General features: G+C 46.0%; 1 protein-coding gene across 1 annotated transcript in view; it reads right to left on the bottom strand.

Moving 5' to 3' along the window:
- Window positions 1-12,608, bottom strand: part of olfm2a (olfactomedin 2a) — an 87,812-nt gene extending 75,204 nt beyond the window's left edge. Inside the window, exon 1 of the mRNA XM_014203918.2 lies at window positions 12,069-12,608. Within this exon, the coding sequence (XP_014059393.1) occupies window positions 12,069-12,125 (57 nt within the window). The 5' untranslated portion in view covers window positions 12,126-12,608. The remainder of the gene's footprint in view (window positions 1-12,068) is intronic.
- Window positions 12,609-16,743: the final 4,135 nt, after the last annotated feature.

The following is a 16,743-nucleotide window of genomic DNA, read 5'->3' as shown; positions in this document are numbered from 1 at the left end:
GTACCTCAGCCCAGCATCACACTAATAACACTGCTCTTCCTGTACCTCAGCCCAGCATCACACTAATAACACTGCCCTTCCTGTACCTCAGCCCAGCATCACACTAATAACACTGCCCTTCCTGTACCTCAGCCCTGCATCACACTGATATCAGTGCCCTTCCAGTACCTCAGCCCAGCATCACACTTATATCACTTCCCTTCCTGTACCTCAGCCCAGCATCACACTAATAACACTGCTCTTCCTGTACCTCAGCCCAGCATCACACTAATAACACTGCCCTTCCTGTACCTCAGCCCAGCATCACACTAATATCGCTGCCCTTCCTGTACCTCAGCCCAGCGTCACACTGATATCACTGCCCTTCATGTACCTCAGCCCAGCATCACACTAATATCACTGCCCTTCCTGTACCTCAGCCCAGCATCACACTAATATTACTGCCCTTCCTGTACCCCAGCCCAGCATCACACTAATAACACTGCCCTTCCTGTACCTCAGCCCAGCGTCACACTGATATCACTGCCCTTCCTGTACCTCAGCCCAGCATCACACTAATAACACTGCTCTTCCTGTACCTCAGCCCAGCATCACACTAATATCGCTGCCCTTCCTGTACCTCAGCCCAGCGTCACACTGATATCACTGCCCTTCCTGTACCTCAGCCCAGCATCACACTAATATCACCGCCCTTCCTGTACCTCAGCCCAGCATCACACTAATGTCACTGCCCTCCCTGTACCTCAGCCCAGCATCACACTGATATCATTCCCCTTTCCCCTTCCTGTACCTCAGCCCAGCTTTGCACTGATATCACTCCCCTTCCTGTACCTCAGCCCAGCATCACACTAATATCCCTCCCCTTCCTGTACGTCAGCCCAGCATCAAACTGATATCACTCCCCTTCCTGTACCTCAGCCCAGCATCACACTGATATCACTCCCCTTCCTGTACCTCAGCCCAGCATCACACTGATATCACTGCCCTTCCTGTACCTCAGCCCAGCATCACACTAATATCCCTCCCCTTCCTGTACGTCAGCCCAGCATCACACTAATAACACTCCCCTTCCTGTACCTCAGCCCAGCATCACACTGATATCACTCCCTGGTCAGCAGTGTCCATTCTGTCTACTGACCTACTTTGTAGAAGAGGTACACCCACAGACTCACACACACACACACACACACACACACACACACACACACACACACACACACACACACACACACACACACACACACACACACACACACACACACACACACCTCACCCCACCCACACACACACACAAGTAAACACACATACACACACAAGTAAACACAAGCATTTACGCGCGCACACAAAAACACACACTCCTCTTATGGTGGATAAGAAGACATGAAAGAGCCTGACACATTAGGAGGAACTGAGGAGCATCCAGCACAACACCTCCTTCTCCTCCCACCCCTCCTTGAACAGACTCTCCTTGTGACATAACCTCCTTACGCTACAACAATTCTGGCACACACAGTACAGTCTCATTAGCTGGCGCTGCTTCAAGCTCTACAGTAATCAGCTATGACACTAAAGCGCACACTATTCAATCTCCTCAAGCAGCCATGAATCAAACACAATGCTAGCTCATTATCCACCACAGACTGTGAAGCGGTATACTTCGATGTATGACTCTAAATGAAGAGAGCACGTGAATGTGGTGGCGGGCGTGAGACTAATCAATCTTTCACTGCCTGTTTGTTCGCCCACATGCTGCTCAACATGATTGTTTCTGTCTGTCACCCACCACAACATTATAATTAGGTGTACATATCACTGCACAGGACAAGAGGCACCATCTCACCAATCAGTGAGTATGTGTGTTAGCTGTATACTGTATATCTCTCTAATTGTCTGTGTGTATGTGCCTACTAGCCCACTTCATTCCACTCCATCCACTTCCATTGGCACAGCCCATACAGAGGGGGATGGAGGATGGAGAGAGGATCCAGTGTGGGTCCAGTGTCCGGGGTGTCGTCTCCTCCAGGTTGAGGAGCCATAATGCAGGCCGAGACTTGTGCGTGTCCACTCCTCTCCCTGGGAGATTTAAACCCCTCACTCCCGCAGCTTTTCATTTGTCTAATTCCCTGTGTGGCTGGCTGGGAGGTTTAGGCTGCTGCTAGGCAGAGCACGTACTGTCCGTCCGCCCTGCGCGGCCTGCCTACCAGCGTCCTTGGGTCCCCAGAGCAATGCAAGGAGGACTCTCTCTCTTACTTCAATGCCCCTTCCCTCTCTCTCACTCTCTCTCTCTATTTGAATGCCGTCCAACTGCTCTCTCTGTCACTTCCACCGCAATTTATAGGAATTTTAACAGCCCAGGTTCACTGATTGTAAACCATTTCATTGCCCAGGAAAGTTAAAAAGGAGTGGTTTTATAAGGTTTATGTGTCCGTGTTGTTTTGGTAAGATGATTGTGTAGTTGCCTCCTGGCCCGGAGACAAGGACAGGAATTTAGCCTGTGAGTGGTTCAATCACAGCAGCCTCCGCAGAGCCCAGGGAGGGGTTTAAATGGTCATCATGCTGCTTCCTCTCATTGGACAAGCACCAAAAAAGGAGATTTCCCGGCACGGGGTCCCACTACCAGGTCAGCTGGGAGCTGATCGGGATTGGACGACAGCCATGCCAGCTGTTTGTCCTGCTGCCCTCTGATTGGGCCAAGTTCTGTCCTGCGTGTCCTCTCAATGTCTGTGTTGGACCAATTAAACGCCAAAAGATTGTCCTGTACAACTATGATTGGCTCTGTGTGAGTTTTGTCTCTGCTCAAAATGCCAGGGTAATAGAAAACCCTGAATGTGACTCTGCAGACAAAGGCTGCATGCAGAACATTTCACTAAATCAACAATGCTTTTCTACTCTGCTTTTCTACTCCTTTGCAGCGTAATCTGCATTTCAATTCAATTGAAATTGGCTTCTTAAATATAATCAACTCAACTTATTTTTGAAGTAAAGTGAGACATACTGTACATTTCTGTGAACTGCTATCTTCACTCTAATGGGTAGCTAGCAAACATCATTTCCATCTCAAACAAGGAGGAGCATTTTAAATAGTCCTAAACAGCCAGTCTATTTCAGCCAATTGTTTATCGGCCTCCCTGGTGCCAGGGGATAGAACAAATTACGGATGGAAATAAAGCTTTTGAATTATTTACCGAAGTTTTGTCTTCCTCTTTGAGAATGACAGCCAATTAGGCGTTCTCGCCCACTGCGCTCGGCGTTTGAACAGGGAAAAACACCAAAGCAAGTGGTAACTTCCATCACTCACAGCCTTCAAGGCCAGACTGTTTCAAACAGTAAATACACCCCACTGTCTGCACCGGTCGTTCCTATGGGAACACTACACTGCACTCATGCTCTCATATCAATAAGTAAGCAGCGTTGTGTTCACAGGTTGTTTCAAGTACATGTAAAGATGTCCTGCCCTCAGCCGACAGCCACTGATTAAACAAAAATAATTATAGAAACACTGAAGTCTCTCAAGACCCCCCAAAGCTCTACTTCCCGAGCCCTCTGTTTAGTTCAAAGTCATTTAATAATTAGATTTGATTGTGGGGTTGACGACTCTGATCTGGATTTTACATCTGCAAAGACTTGCTAAGCGCTTACTGTGTTTTTGATAACGTTTCAAATGAAACATTTTAATGAAGGAACATACACTGAGCTGAGTATACCAACCATTAGGAACACTTTCCTAATATTGAGCTGCACTCAGAACAGCCTCAATTTGTTGGGGCATGGACTCAAGGTGTCGGAAGCGTTCCATAGGGATGCTGGCTCATGTTGACTCCAATGCTTCCCACAGTTGTGTCAAGTTGGCTGGATGTCCTTTGGGTGGTGGACCATTCTTGATACACACGGGAAACTGTTGACCGTGAAAAACCCAGCAGCGTTGCAGTTCTTGCCACAATCAAACCAGTGCGCCTGGTACCTACTACCATACCCCGTTCAAAGGCACTTTTGTCTTGCCCATTCACCCTCTGAATGGCACACATTCACAATCCATGTCTCAATTGTCTCGAGGCTCAAAAAATCCTTATTTAACCTGTCACGTCCTGACCCTAGTAAGATGTAATTTTCTATAGTAGAGCAGGTCAGGGCGGGTGAATTGAGAGGAGAGACTGGACTTGGGGCCAGGTAATTGAGCGATATCGGAGCCTACCTGGGAAGAATGAGAGGCAGCCCCCAAAATATTTTTTTTTGGGGGGGGCCCACATGGGTAGTTTGGCTGGGCCAGGACTGGGACCTGAGCCAATTCCCCGTGCTTTTTGTGGTGAGCATGTGCCTGCCTCTCGCACTCTCTCTCCAGTGCACCTCCATAGCACAGTACGTCCTGTGCCTGCTCCTCGCGCTCTCCCTCCAGTGCGCCTCCATAATCCAGTACGTCCTGTGCCTGTTCTTTGCACTCTCCCTCCAGTGCGCATCCATAACCCAGTACGGCTGGTGCCTGCTTTGAGCACTCGGTCCTCAGTGCGTCTCCCCAGTCTGGTGAGGCCGGTTCCTGCTCCACGTACAAAGCCTCCAGTGATAATCGATGGTCCGACGCCTGTAGAGATGATCCATGGCACTAAGCCTCTAGTGATGATCCATGGCCCGGAGCCTGTAGGGATATTCCATGGCACAAAGCCTGAAGAGGTAATCCTTGGCAAAAAGCCTGGAGGTATTATAAATGGTCCGGAGCCTGTAGGGACAAACCATGGCACGAAGCCTGTAGGAATAATCCATGGCCCGGCACCTGTAGAGATAATCCATGGTAAGAAGCCTCCAGTGATGATCCAGGGCGCGGAACCTGTAGAGATGATCCATGGTAAGAAGCCTCCAGTGATGATCCAGGGCGCGGAACCTGTAGAGATGATCCATGGCATGGAGCCAGCAGCAACGGTCACTAGTCCGGAACCTAGTATGACGCCTCCCAGTCCGGAACCTAGTATGACGCCTCCCAGTCCGGAACCTCCGGCGACGCTCCTCAGTCCGGAGCCTCCAGCGACGCTCTTCAGTCCGGAGCCTCCAGCGACGCTCCCCAGTCCGGAGCCTCCATCGACGCTCCCCAGTCCGGAGCCTCCATCGACGCTCCCCAGTCCGGAGCCTCCATCGACGCTCCCCAGTCCGGAGCCTCCATCGACGCTCCCCAGTCCGGAGCCTCCATCGACGCTCCCCAGATCGGAGCCTCCAGCGACGGTCCGCAGCCCGGAGCCTCCAGCGACGGTCCGCAGCCCGGGGCCTCCAGCGGAGGTCCGCAGCCCGGAGTCTTCAGCGGCGGTCCGCAGCCTGTAGTCTTCAGCGGCGGCCGGCAGCCCAGAACCTCCAGCGGCGGCCTGCAGCCCAGAATCTTCAGCGGCGGCCTGCAGCCCAGAACCCCCAGCAATGATCTACAGTCCGGTTCCTTCGACGACGATCCACGGTCAGGTGGTAATAAAGCAGAAGGATCAGCCGGTGGAGCTGGGAGTACGCCCAGAACCGGAGCCGCCTCCTATGCTGGAGGTTAAGGTTATGTGGACTGCATTTGAGCCGCCATAGACAATTATCACCCTCCCTACCCTCCCTTTTGTTTTGTATTTTTTTGTTGTTGGTTTGTTGCATTCGGAGTCTGCACCTTTGGGGGGGGGTGGTACTGTCACGTCCTGACCCTAGTAAGATGTCATTTTCTATAGTAGAGTAGGTCAGGGCGTGACAGGGGGTGTTTTGTGTTTTTCTGTTTTCTATTTCTATGTTTATGTTCTAGGTTTTCTATTTCTATATTGTTGTTTTTTTGGGGTGATCTCCAATTGGAGGCAGCTGGTCCTCGTTGCCTCTGATTGGAGATCATATTTAAGTAGGGGTTTTTCTTCCTGGGTTTTGTGGGTAGTTGTTTTCTGTTTAGTGTATGTCACCTGACGGAACTGTTGTCGGTCGTTTTGTTGTTTTGTTAAAGTATATTCATTAAAAGTAAATATGAGCACTATACACGCTGCGCCTTGGTCCCCTTTATACGACCCGCGTTACATAACCCGTCTCCTCCCCTTCATCGACACTGACTTAAGTGGATTTAACAAGTGACAACAATAAGGGATCGATGTTTTGTACTAAGTATATTTTTTGGCTTTCTGTTGTCGTACATTTCCATGCAATCATATTTCTGAGACGTCACCCCAATGTCAGCAGCACACTCAGTCCACCAATCAAGCCCCTAATTGTTTCAATTGGATAAGTGTCATGAACTGGCTGAGAACCTGCATTACATCTAGGAAAATAAATGATCCTTACACCTGCATAACCTCTAGGAACAGAAATTATATTTAAACCTGCATTAACTCTAGCTACTGAAATGGTCTTTAAAATCTGCATTAACTCTAGCTACTGAAATGATCTTTAAAACCTGCAGTAACTCTAGCTACTGAAATTATCCCTAAACCTGCATTAACTCAAGCTACTGAAATGATCCCTAAACCTGCATTAACTAGCTACTGAAATGATCCCTAAACCTGCATTGACTCAAGCTACTGAAATTATCCCTAAACCGGCATTAACTAGCTACTGAAATGATCCCTAAACATGCATTAACTCAAGCTACTGAAATTATCTCTAAACCTGCATTAACTAGCTACTGAAATTATCCCTAAACCTGCATTAACTCAAGCTACTGAAATGTGCTTCTACACCTGCATTGCTTGCTGTTTGGGGTTTTAGGCTGGGTTTCTGTACAGCACTTTGAGATATCAGCTGATGTAAGAAGGGCTATATAAATAAATTTGATTTGATTTGATTTAAAAACGTCTCCAGAAATGTAATTCTACTACTCATCAAAGTACCTGTTTTAAAAACACATTAGATATTTAGCAAATCAAAGAACCATACAAATTAGAACAAAGTATTTACATAATATTAAATATAATTTAGAAAATATTCCCATTATTATATAAATTGAAATTTTTACATGGAAACATGATGTCACAATCCTGACCCACATCCGCCATTATTCATATCTGGCCACACACTTGAATTGGTGTCCAGCGCCAAAGCGCCTGGTGTGACATTCCAAGCTAGCCTACAATAGGACCATTTAAAATATATATATATATAATAAACCTAAAATGGGACACACACTTCTCCACATCTACACCAAAGGCTCTTCATGATGAACCATCTTTGCCACTTCAATCTCCCCCCAAAGGCCTTCTGACAGTATACACCTGCTTTGTCCGTTCAGTGCTCCAGTACGCCGCTCCAGTATGGCACCCAGGTCTCACAGCCCAGCAACACAACCAACTGGAGAAGATCCAACGACGTGCAACCAAAATCATCATGGGCCCCACCTACACCTAATGACCTGTCCTTGCAGTCCCGCCGCACCCACCTCTGCAGATCCTTTGCCCAGAAGCTTGCAAAATTCCAGGATTACAACAAATGGCTGCCTCAGACAAGAGAGAGTTGCAAAGAAAAAGCCATATCTCACACTGGCCAATGAAAAGAAAATATGAAGATGGGCAAAATGAACACAGACACAGAATTCCAGAAGTCCAGAAGTCCTTCTCTGCCTAAAAGTCCAGCATCCCAGAGTCGCCTCTTCAATGTTGACGTTGAGACTGGTGTTTTGCGGGTACTATTTAATAAAGCTGCCAGTTGAGGACTTGTGAGGCATCTGTTTCTCAAACTAGACACTCTAATGTACTTGTCCTCTTGCTCAGTTGTGCACTGGGGCCTCCCACTCCTCTTTCTAATCTTGTTAGAGCCAGTTTGCGCTGTTCTGTGAAGGGAGTAGTACACAGCGTTGTACGAGATCTTCAGTTTCTTGGCAATTTCTCGCATGGAATAGCCTTAATTTCTCAGAACAAGAATAGACTAATGAGCTTCAGAAGAAAGGTCTTTGTTTCTGGCCATTTTGAGCCTGTAATCGAACCCACAAATGCTGATGCTCCAAATACTCAACTAGACTGCTTCTTTAATCAGAACAACAGTTTTCAGCTGTGCTAACATAATTGCAAAAGGGTTTTCTAATGATCAATTAGCCTTTTAAAATGATAAACTTGGATTAGCTAACACAACGGGCCATTGGAACAAAGGAGTGATGGTTGCTGATAATGGGCCTCTGTACGCCTATGTAGATATTCCATAAAAAATCTGCCGTTTCCAGCTACAATAGTCATTTACAACATTAACAATGTCTACACTGTATTTCTGATCAATTTGATGTTTTTTAATGGACAAAAAAATGAGCTTTTCTTTGAAAAACAAAGACATTTCTCAATGACCCCAAACTTTTGAACGGTAGTGTACATTTTGAGATTTCAAATGAATATCACACATAATCTAAAAGCCCATTTCATAGAGAACGTTCTAAAACTTTTTTACATGTAGTAACTTACTTTGAAGAGATTATGATTAGTTCTAAATAGGTGTTTGGTGATTGGTAGACAAAATTCCTTGTACTTCTCTTTAACTACCATTTCCTGAAAGTCAGACTCTTCCCACACGCTAAGTAATTCATCTCAGCTTTAGACGCACCTGCATTCACCAAATGTTGTGTGGTTATACTGAGATATATTCCCCAGACTTTTACAGAGGGAATTGTTCATATGTTGTCAAATATAGATTTTAGATAACATTTCCTTCTTTCTTTTTCACCAAAAATGCTGTTTACCCACATGGTTTAATAATTTACAGATAGAAAGATTTTAAAAAGTATATATCCATAATCTGCTCAAAGTCCAGTCCTGGAAATATGAGCAGATCTAATTAGATATTGCCTCAGTTTGCATATTTTAATACAATATTTCAGAAATGTTGTAATACAAAAAAAATGTAGATTGGTGCTTTTATTTAAATGGTAGAAGTTCAATGTGACATGAATAAGGGAAAACATGACCCTATTAGGGTGTGGTGCCTTGCCTTAACTGTGATATTGTGTACTGCATCTCACATGTTTTGTTTGATTTACTTACGTAGACCTATGTAAGCTGCAATTCAGCTTTTAGCTGCAAATGTGTCCAATTTCAAATAAACCTTAAATATATATGTATTGTGCTGTCATTTTCAATTATATTTCATTGCTGTGCAATTTTCTCTAAACAGCATAATTACCGTCCATTTTATCTGCTGAAATATACATTTATTCTCTGCTCAGCCCACAAGTAGAATTCAAAGATTATCATGCATAAATATGAACTGCTACACAGACGCACATTTGCAAAGTGCATGCATGGTGTCAGTCATCTTGTGATGCAACATACCCCATAACAACGGCGTACATACAGAGGCAGCGCCAAGGTCGAGCAGGTGCCCATCTGTATCACTGGCTGTCAGGACTCCTGGGGTATTGTGGTACTTAACAAACACATGCAGAGAGCCAGCGAGTGCATGTGTCTCATTAAAGCATAGTGCATATTTAATGTAGGGCCAAGACTGTGTGTGGAGAAGTTGTGTACATATGAGTGAGATATCCAAACTCCTCCAGTGTAGAGAGACTTCCTATCAGTCGGAAGATGAGGCCAGAAGAGTTAATCCATTATTTATGTCTGCAGAGCGAGGCTATGTTAGGGAAATGGGTGGCGCCATATTTTTTTTTTCCTCTGTGGGGTTGATAAATATTTAATGTAAACACTTACAACAAATTGTCCCCCAAGGCCAATTATGAGCCATTGGAGGCGGGGAAACAGTTCCACTGATAGAGAGATGATTGTATCTCCTGAGAGTAAGTCTGGGACACACACATCCTCAGGTCCTTATGCCTTATGGTTGGGTGCTCACCTGCCTACTGTCTCCTGCCCTCTGACTCCAATGAGCGTCAGCGCTAGACGGGGCACCACTGTAACGGACCATGTTGGAGTGGGTGAAACAGACGGCTAAAGAAGTCTCTCCGCAGGGGGTTTCATATGACACGCAAACCAGGGTTTTCCTAAGTACTGGGGGGCATACCACAGCAAAATATTTTTCCAAAGGAAAATAGGACAGGTCCAGGTAGTAGGTCCCCATTTCAGTCTGTTTCCAAACGTTTTGTCACTACTGAACAGGACCGAGTTCTCCATCAGTTGGTCACACACACACACACACACACACACACACACACACACACACACACACACACACAGACAGACAGACAGACAGACAGACAGACAGACAGACAGACAGACAGACAGACAGACAGACAGACAGACAGACAGACAGACAGACAGACAGACAGACAGACAGACAGACAGACAGACAGACAGACAGACAGACAGACAGACAGACAGACAGACAGACAGACAGACAGACAGACAGACAGAGAGAGAGAGAGAGAGAGCACAAGGACAGAGATGAAGTCTTGTGTTACACTGAGATACCGCTGGCTGTGCTCTGCACATCCATTCCTGTCACTGACAGCACCACCTGCTCCTCTCAGTAGGGTCTCATTGTCACCGCCACCGTTTGAAAGGAGCATGGCCTCAGGACAGGTAGCATCGGATCCATTTCTGGGAAAAGGTCAGCTCAAGTCTCAACGCAGCACGTAGACATGGCAGTTAACATGGCACACTTCTGTAGTAGACAACATAGTCGTTCTGGAGAGCAGGATGTTCTCTCAGTGCTACTGTGTACTAGAAATGAACTACAGCAGACGTTTTCATTTCATGGTTTGCACACAGTCAAAATACTGTATTAATCTGCAGCTGTTGATCTATATGGTTAATACAGTCATATCATTCTCAGAACATTCTTGGGGGTTCAAAAGATATTTGATCAATCCTGCCCCAACATGAGTGATGGTCAGGATACTCTCAGGGGGCATATCTACTCAGCAAAATGATGGACATAACATTCTACACTTGGGGGTCAGGCCTGGCATGCCAGAGAATATTATTTCAACTGTTGGTCCATCCCAAGCTTTACTCTTGACCATTAATGTGTTACCCGGTGATTGTGAGAACAAAACAAAGGGTTTGGAAACTGTTACACTTTGGGAAGTCCCAACTAAAACCTGGGATCATTGGGAAGTCCCAACTATTAGCCTTAGGTAGGGGTTATCATTAAGATTAAGGGTTGGGGTTAAGGGTTTAGGGTCGTCCCAAGGATTACCGAATAGCACTAACCCTGTTTTTAGGCAAAGGCACTCTGAAGCGCTGTCCATGGTGCTGAAACCGGCCGCATAGACTTCAACGTCAAATCGAACATACTGTATTTTATGAGCTACAGTATCAGTTAGTACAGACATATTTTTGAAATGTCCACCTTTTTTAAATATTTGACTTTTGAATTAAGCATGTAAACATGTTCTAGAACGTATTTTGCCTGACAGCTGAAGCCGCAATAACAAATTATTCCCATCTCTTGGACTTTCAAATGTTTTCTGGGTCAGATAATTTACCTTCCTTCACTTCAATTTACAACTGTCACTTTAGAGCTCATCGTTTCAGGGAAAGGTCTGTGCTTAGTGCTTCTCTGGTCCAACATAGCCGCAAATACATGACTCCAGGACATAGGCCTACAGACATGTCCATTCACCACGGAACATAGGTTAGCGTTTGAAGAGGCATTAGAAAAGCACTCATTTACAATCCTCTTACTAACACTGAACCTGACACGTGTGTCCACACATTCGCAAATCACACTTGGATTGTGCACAAGCTCGCTCGACCGTGATGTACAGTGCCGGCATAATATAGACTTCTGTTGCTCAGAGAAGCCCAAGAGCCTTTCTGTCGCTTCCTCTCTCAACTTTCTCTCTGTCCTGCCCCTCTGAATCCATGCTGCTGTATTCCAGGCCAGACGGCCGCAGATGTGAGATTTGACTAGCCTACACATTTTCCTTACGACTGGGGAAAAATAATACAGAGGAATCATCTAAAATCATATTTGGAGTCATTGTGTGGCACGTTCGCACTAATACATTTGTGTATTAAACACTCATTCCACTAAACGTGATTTTCTTCACACTTACTCAAGTAGTGATTTTAAGCACATTGGCATATGTCTAATAGACACAAGCAAGTCCTCGAATATGTATTCTGTACCCCCAATAGCCGGCATTTAGACAACGTTAACAAATTAAACAGCATTTTAAATATGAGATGTACGCGTGTTCTTACCTCACTGGACATGGCAGCTAACATCACTAGTAGGAACATGGCACTGAAGAGATGCATTCTTGCCGAAATGACAGCGTTCCAGCCGACACCAGCTCTTCGGTTGCTCTTCGCCTCTTGCCTGTGTCCTTATTGGGGCGGTTTCTTCAGCTCGAGAGGGATTCTGTCAATGCTCTGTCGAGTGTACACGACGAACCTCATCACCAGCTGGTCTGTGCGCTGGGTTAATTCCGCACACGGACGCAGAGTAGCCCTCTAGCTCGGTAGGCTACAATGATCAGCGATGTACGGTTTGGACTCGCGCCTCCTCCTCCTCCCTTATGACCAACACCGATCAGTGGACCGCAGATTTTTGACAGTGAACGCTGAATCAAATACAAAATATTTCACGCACGATATGTTTGTTAGAAAAAAGCAATGCCTTTAACCTGTAAATGAGCACTGGACTCAATGGTATAGTAGCTAATGACAGGGGCAGAAAGTCGCAGAGGTTGGAAGGTGACTTCTGTGCTTGCAAGGTGACGACGCTAGGAGCAGCACATCGATGCTTTGGCAACTGATTCAAAGAAGTACCACTCTGCTGCAGCCCAGCTCGCCCGGGCGTGCATGTGTGCGTGAGAGAGAGAAAGTGTGCGGGAGAGGGAGAGGGGGGCTGCATTGACTAGACTGTTGTTTGCTGCTCTGTATGGATTTTCAGTAGAATGACAGATACACGGAACGCGAGAGAGCGGTGACATTTAACGGAACGCATTGCCATAATCGACTTCCTTGTTAACTGCACACCAACGCTGATTGGGGCTGATATTGCGTTGTGTAAGAGCCGGATGGGGATTGTCAAAACAACGTAATGCCATCGATTTAGCTCTCATCCGCTTCTAATTTGTACATTAAGGTGCCAATGTAATTCGAAGGGATTTCCCAGAATTGGGGTTTACAGAAATACGCATGCAAATATTTTAATGGTGTGTGTGTGTGTGTGCATCAGGATTCTGGTGGCCCTCGGATTCTCCTAGTTTTTCACAGCCAGAGCTAGTGGCCTCTGGCCATCCTGAACACGGTATGAATAATAGAACACTCTGCCCTGCGCTACCCGCTTCCGCTCTTCCTCCTCAGTAATAGCGCTCAACTTCACTTTCAAATTTCACCGCTTTCCAAAGTTACATCCAACAACAAGCCACGTCCTTGCCTATAATTACCTATGAATGGCTCAAGTGTTACTTAACTACATATGATAGGGCTGGAATCTTGGCAGTCTACTGCACTTGGCACATGCTGTATCCTCTTCACTAACCCTAATTGTTTATGCTACGTCAATCTCAATACATGACATGGCGTGTGGAACATTACACCTGTCATTATGAGTGCCATGTACAGGGTACAGTAGGTTACTGTATAGGGTAAAACCAGTGTAAGACGTCCCTCCTATAGCAAAGTGGAGAGTTGGAGTTCCGGCTTCCTGCTGTTGCCCTCAGATGCACAGTGTACACCCCTACATTTACCAGAGAGAGAGAGAGAGAGAGAGAGAGAGAGAGAGAGAGACCACAAGGAAGCTCTGGCATTACCCATGAATCCAAGTAACAGTACCATCAGGGTACAGTACAGTTCTCCTTCCAGCCTGTCCCTGGATACATACAGTATGATATGTGGTTGTGAATAATAGCTTAGGCTCCTGCCTGAAAGGAAGAGTCAAAGTGATGTTGAGTCATTGTGTGCGGTCATAGTGGCAGCAGCAAAGTGGCTAATGGCAATGCTGAGGAAATATACTGTATTAACACATTCATCTAAAGCTCTCTTCTCTCTCTCCATCTCTCCACTCACTCCCCTGTCACTATCTACAGTCCTGGGTGCTGGAGGATATTTCTGAGGTAGGTGAAGACAATACATGACCCATTTCTCAAGGAGGCAGCATGTTTCTGTTTTATCCCCAAGCCAGACCAGGCAAGGCAAGAGAAAAGAGACCAGAAGTCCTCTCAGGCATAGAGCTGGTCGGTCAGCCTGTGTCTCTCTCCCTCTTTTTCCATCCCTCTCTCTCTCCCTCTCATGCTCTGCTGCACTCTGTGAAGTAGATACGGAGCTGAAATCTGCATTTTCTCCTTCCTCTTTCTCCCTCTGTTCTCACTCTCTTCCTCTGTTCTCACTCTCTCCCTCTGTTCTCACTCTCTCCCTCTGTTCTCACTCTCTCCCTCTGTTCTCACTCTCTCCCTCTGTTCTCACTCTCTCCCTCTGTTCTCACTCTCTCCCTCTGTTCTCACTCTCTCCCTCTGTTCTCACTCTCTCCCTCTGTTCTCACTCTCTCCCTCTGTTCTCACTCTCTCCCTCTGTTCTCACTCTCTCCCTCTGTTCTCACTCTCTCCCTCTGTTCTCACTCTCTCCCTCTGTTCTCACTCTCTCCCTCTGTTCTCACTCTCTCCCTCTGTTCTCACTCTCTCCCTCTGTTCTCACTCTCTCCCTCTGTTCTCACTCTCTCCCTCTGTTCTCACTCTCTCCCTCTGTTCTCACTCTCTCCCTCTGTTCTCACTCTCTCCCTCTGTTCTCACTCTCTCCCCCTGTTCTCACTCTCTCCCTCTGTTCTCACTCTCTCCCTCTGTTCTCATTCTCTCCCTCTGGCCAGAAGGTTCATGCTCTTTGCATTTGTCTAAAATGACTTTAACCCATAGCATCACCCTCTAATGTTCATTTTGAATCATGTTTATTTTGTCAATTTTGACTGTGAACATGTTTATGAGTGTGTGTGTGTGTGTGTGTGTGTGTGTGTGTGTGTGTGTGTGTGTGTGTGTGTGTGTGTGTGTGTGTGTGTGTGTGTGTGTGTGTGTGTGTGTGTGTGTGTGTGTGTGTGTGTCTGTCTGTGTGTGTCTGTCTGTGTGTGTGTGTGTGTGTGTGCGTGCCTGTGTACAACGATAGATCTCAACATCCATGGGTCTCAAGCATTAAAACTCAGCAGTCCAGGTGGGCCTATTTGTACTGAACCAGCGTTGCCAACCATATCATTATATAGATTTAACATTTTTAGGAGTTGATTCTCTCTAAATGATGGGAAGGCGAGGAGAATTTAAAATCTCTTATGAGGATGAGAAGGATAAGACCGGAAGCAGGAGAATGAAGGGTTAGGGACTGTACTATAAGCTGGAAAGGAGGTGAAGAAACTAGAGAATTGAGTCAGTAAGTGAGAGGTCTATAGATCTCCAGAGAGAGAGAGAGACAGAGAGAGAGAGAGAGAGAGAGAGAGATTGAGAGAGAGCAGAGCACAAGGACAGACATGAAAATGAGGTTTATTTGTGCTTTCCTGTGTCAGAGAGAGAATTCAGGAATTGACTGAATGGAAAACTGAACTGATCCCAACCCTGAATCAGTCAGTCTGTCCTTTGTTATTAAATCACTATTGTGATGTGGCTACTGTGGAGTCATTACGCAATGGGAGCTAGAGAACCATATGCCTGCTAAGAGTTTCCACAATGTTCCATCAACGTTATTAAGTATTCCAATGGGCATGAGGCGGATAAAGATAATCTGATGGAGAACTCAAATCTTTGGCATGGATTTACTGTCATCCTGCTGCCAACAGGATGCAACATAACATGGCCTCATGATGCCAGCCACACACACACGCACAGACACACACCTTCTGAAGGAAAATACTTCACTGTTAAATTGAAATTCAAAACCTCCCTTCTACTATTTTCCCTTGAGTTCAAATTGCCGGTATCGACGTACACTGTTTCCTTACATACCTGGTAATTGTTTTCTTGAGGCCATATTCTGCAGCTCCAGAGTTGTGTCCTTTATTTCAAGGTCAAACTCATCCAACAGTGTAAATAGCTGAACAAGGTCACTTTATCTGTGGCTGTACCTCTCTAGGCATTCTAGGGTGCCTACTTCTCAGCCATTGAAAAATGGGTGTATTTATTTTCCTCACCACTCGTATCTCAGCTGAAATTCTGAATACTGCCATATCAGCCCTGTTGTTCCATTATAATATTCACATACAGAGTATGATATATTAACGTGAATGCACCTGAAATGAATCCATAAGTTTCTCCAAAATTGTCTGGGGCAGGAGGTTATAGAGTGCTTGGTTGCCATAGCGATGGCTGTCTGCAAGGGGCAGGAAGGGAAAGGTGTGAAAGCAGGATTGCTCATTGGCCGGCTGAAGAGAGAATTAAACATGGCGTTTCACACCTTCCCCCGGGCTGTTTGGCATGCACTACCTGCACGTTACCACAGAAACCAGGGTAAGGACACGCCAGGTTCACAGGGAGGTGTTATACAGTGGTGCTGTAAGGCTTTGTCTCTGAGTCCAGCCCAGCCCAGTCCAGACACACAAATCAATCTTCACTTAGACCACACAGAATTCTGGTCAGAGCAAAGCTGCTGTGGATCAGAACAAAACAAAGCGTTGTCCTCTACCATCTACCTCCCAGACACATGGAGAAATGAGGAGAGACACAGACTGCCAAACAGTCCATCATCTCAAGTTCAAACATCCCACACACACACACACACACACACACACACACACACACACACACACACACACACACACACACACACACACACACACACACACACACACACACACACACACACACACACACACACACACACACACTGTATGGTATACACACGCACACAGGCACGCACAAACAAACACACACACACACAAAGTCTTGCAGAATATGCA

The sequence above is a fragment of the Salmo salar genome, chromosome ssa06 (assembly GCF_905237065.1).
Source record: "Salmo salar chromosome ssa06, Ssal_v3.1, whole genome shotgun sequence".
NCBI classification, from domain to species: Eukaryota; Metazoa; Chordata; class Actinopteri; order Salmoniformes; family Salmonidae; genus Salmo; species Salmo salar.
This window is presented reverse-complemented; position numbering and strand designations above follow the sequence as displayed.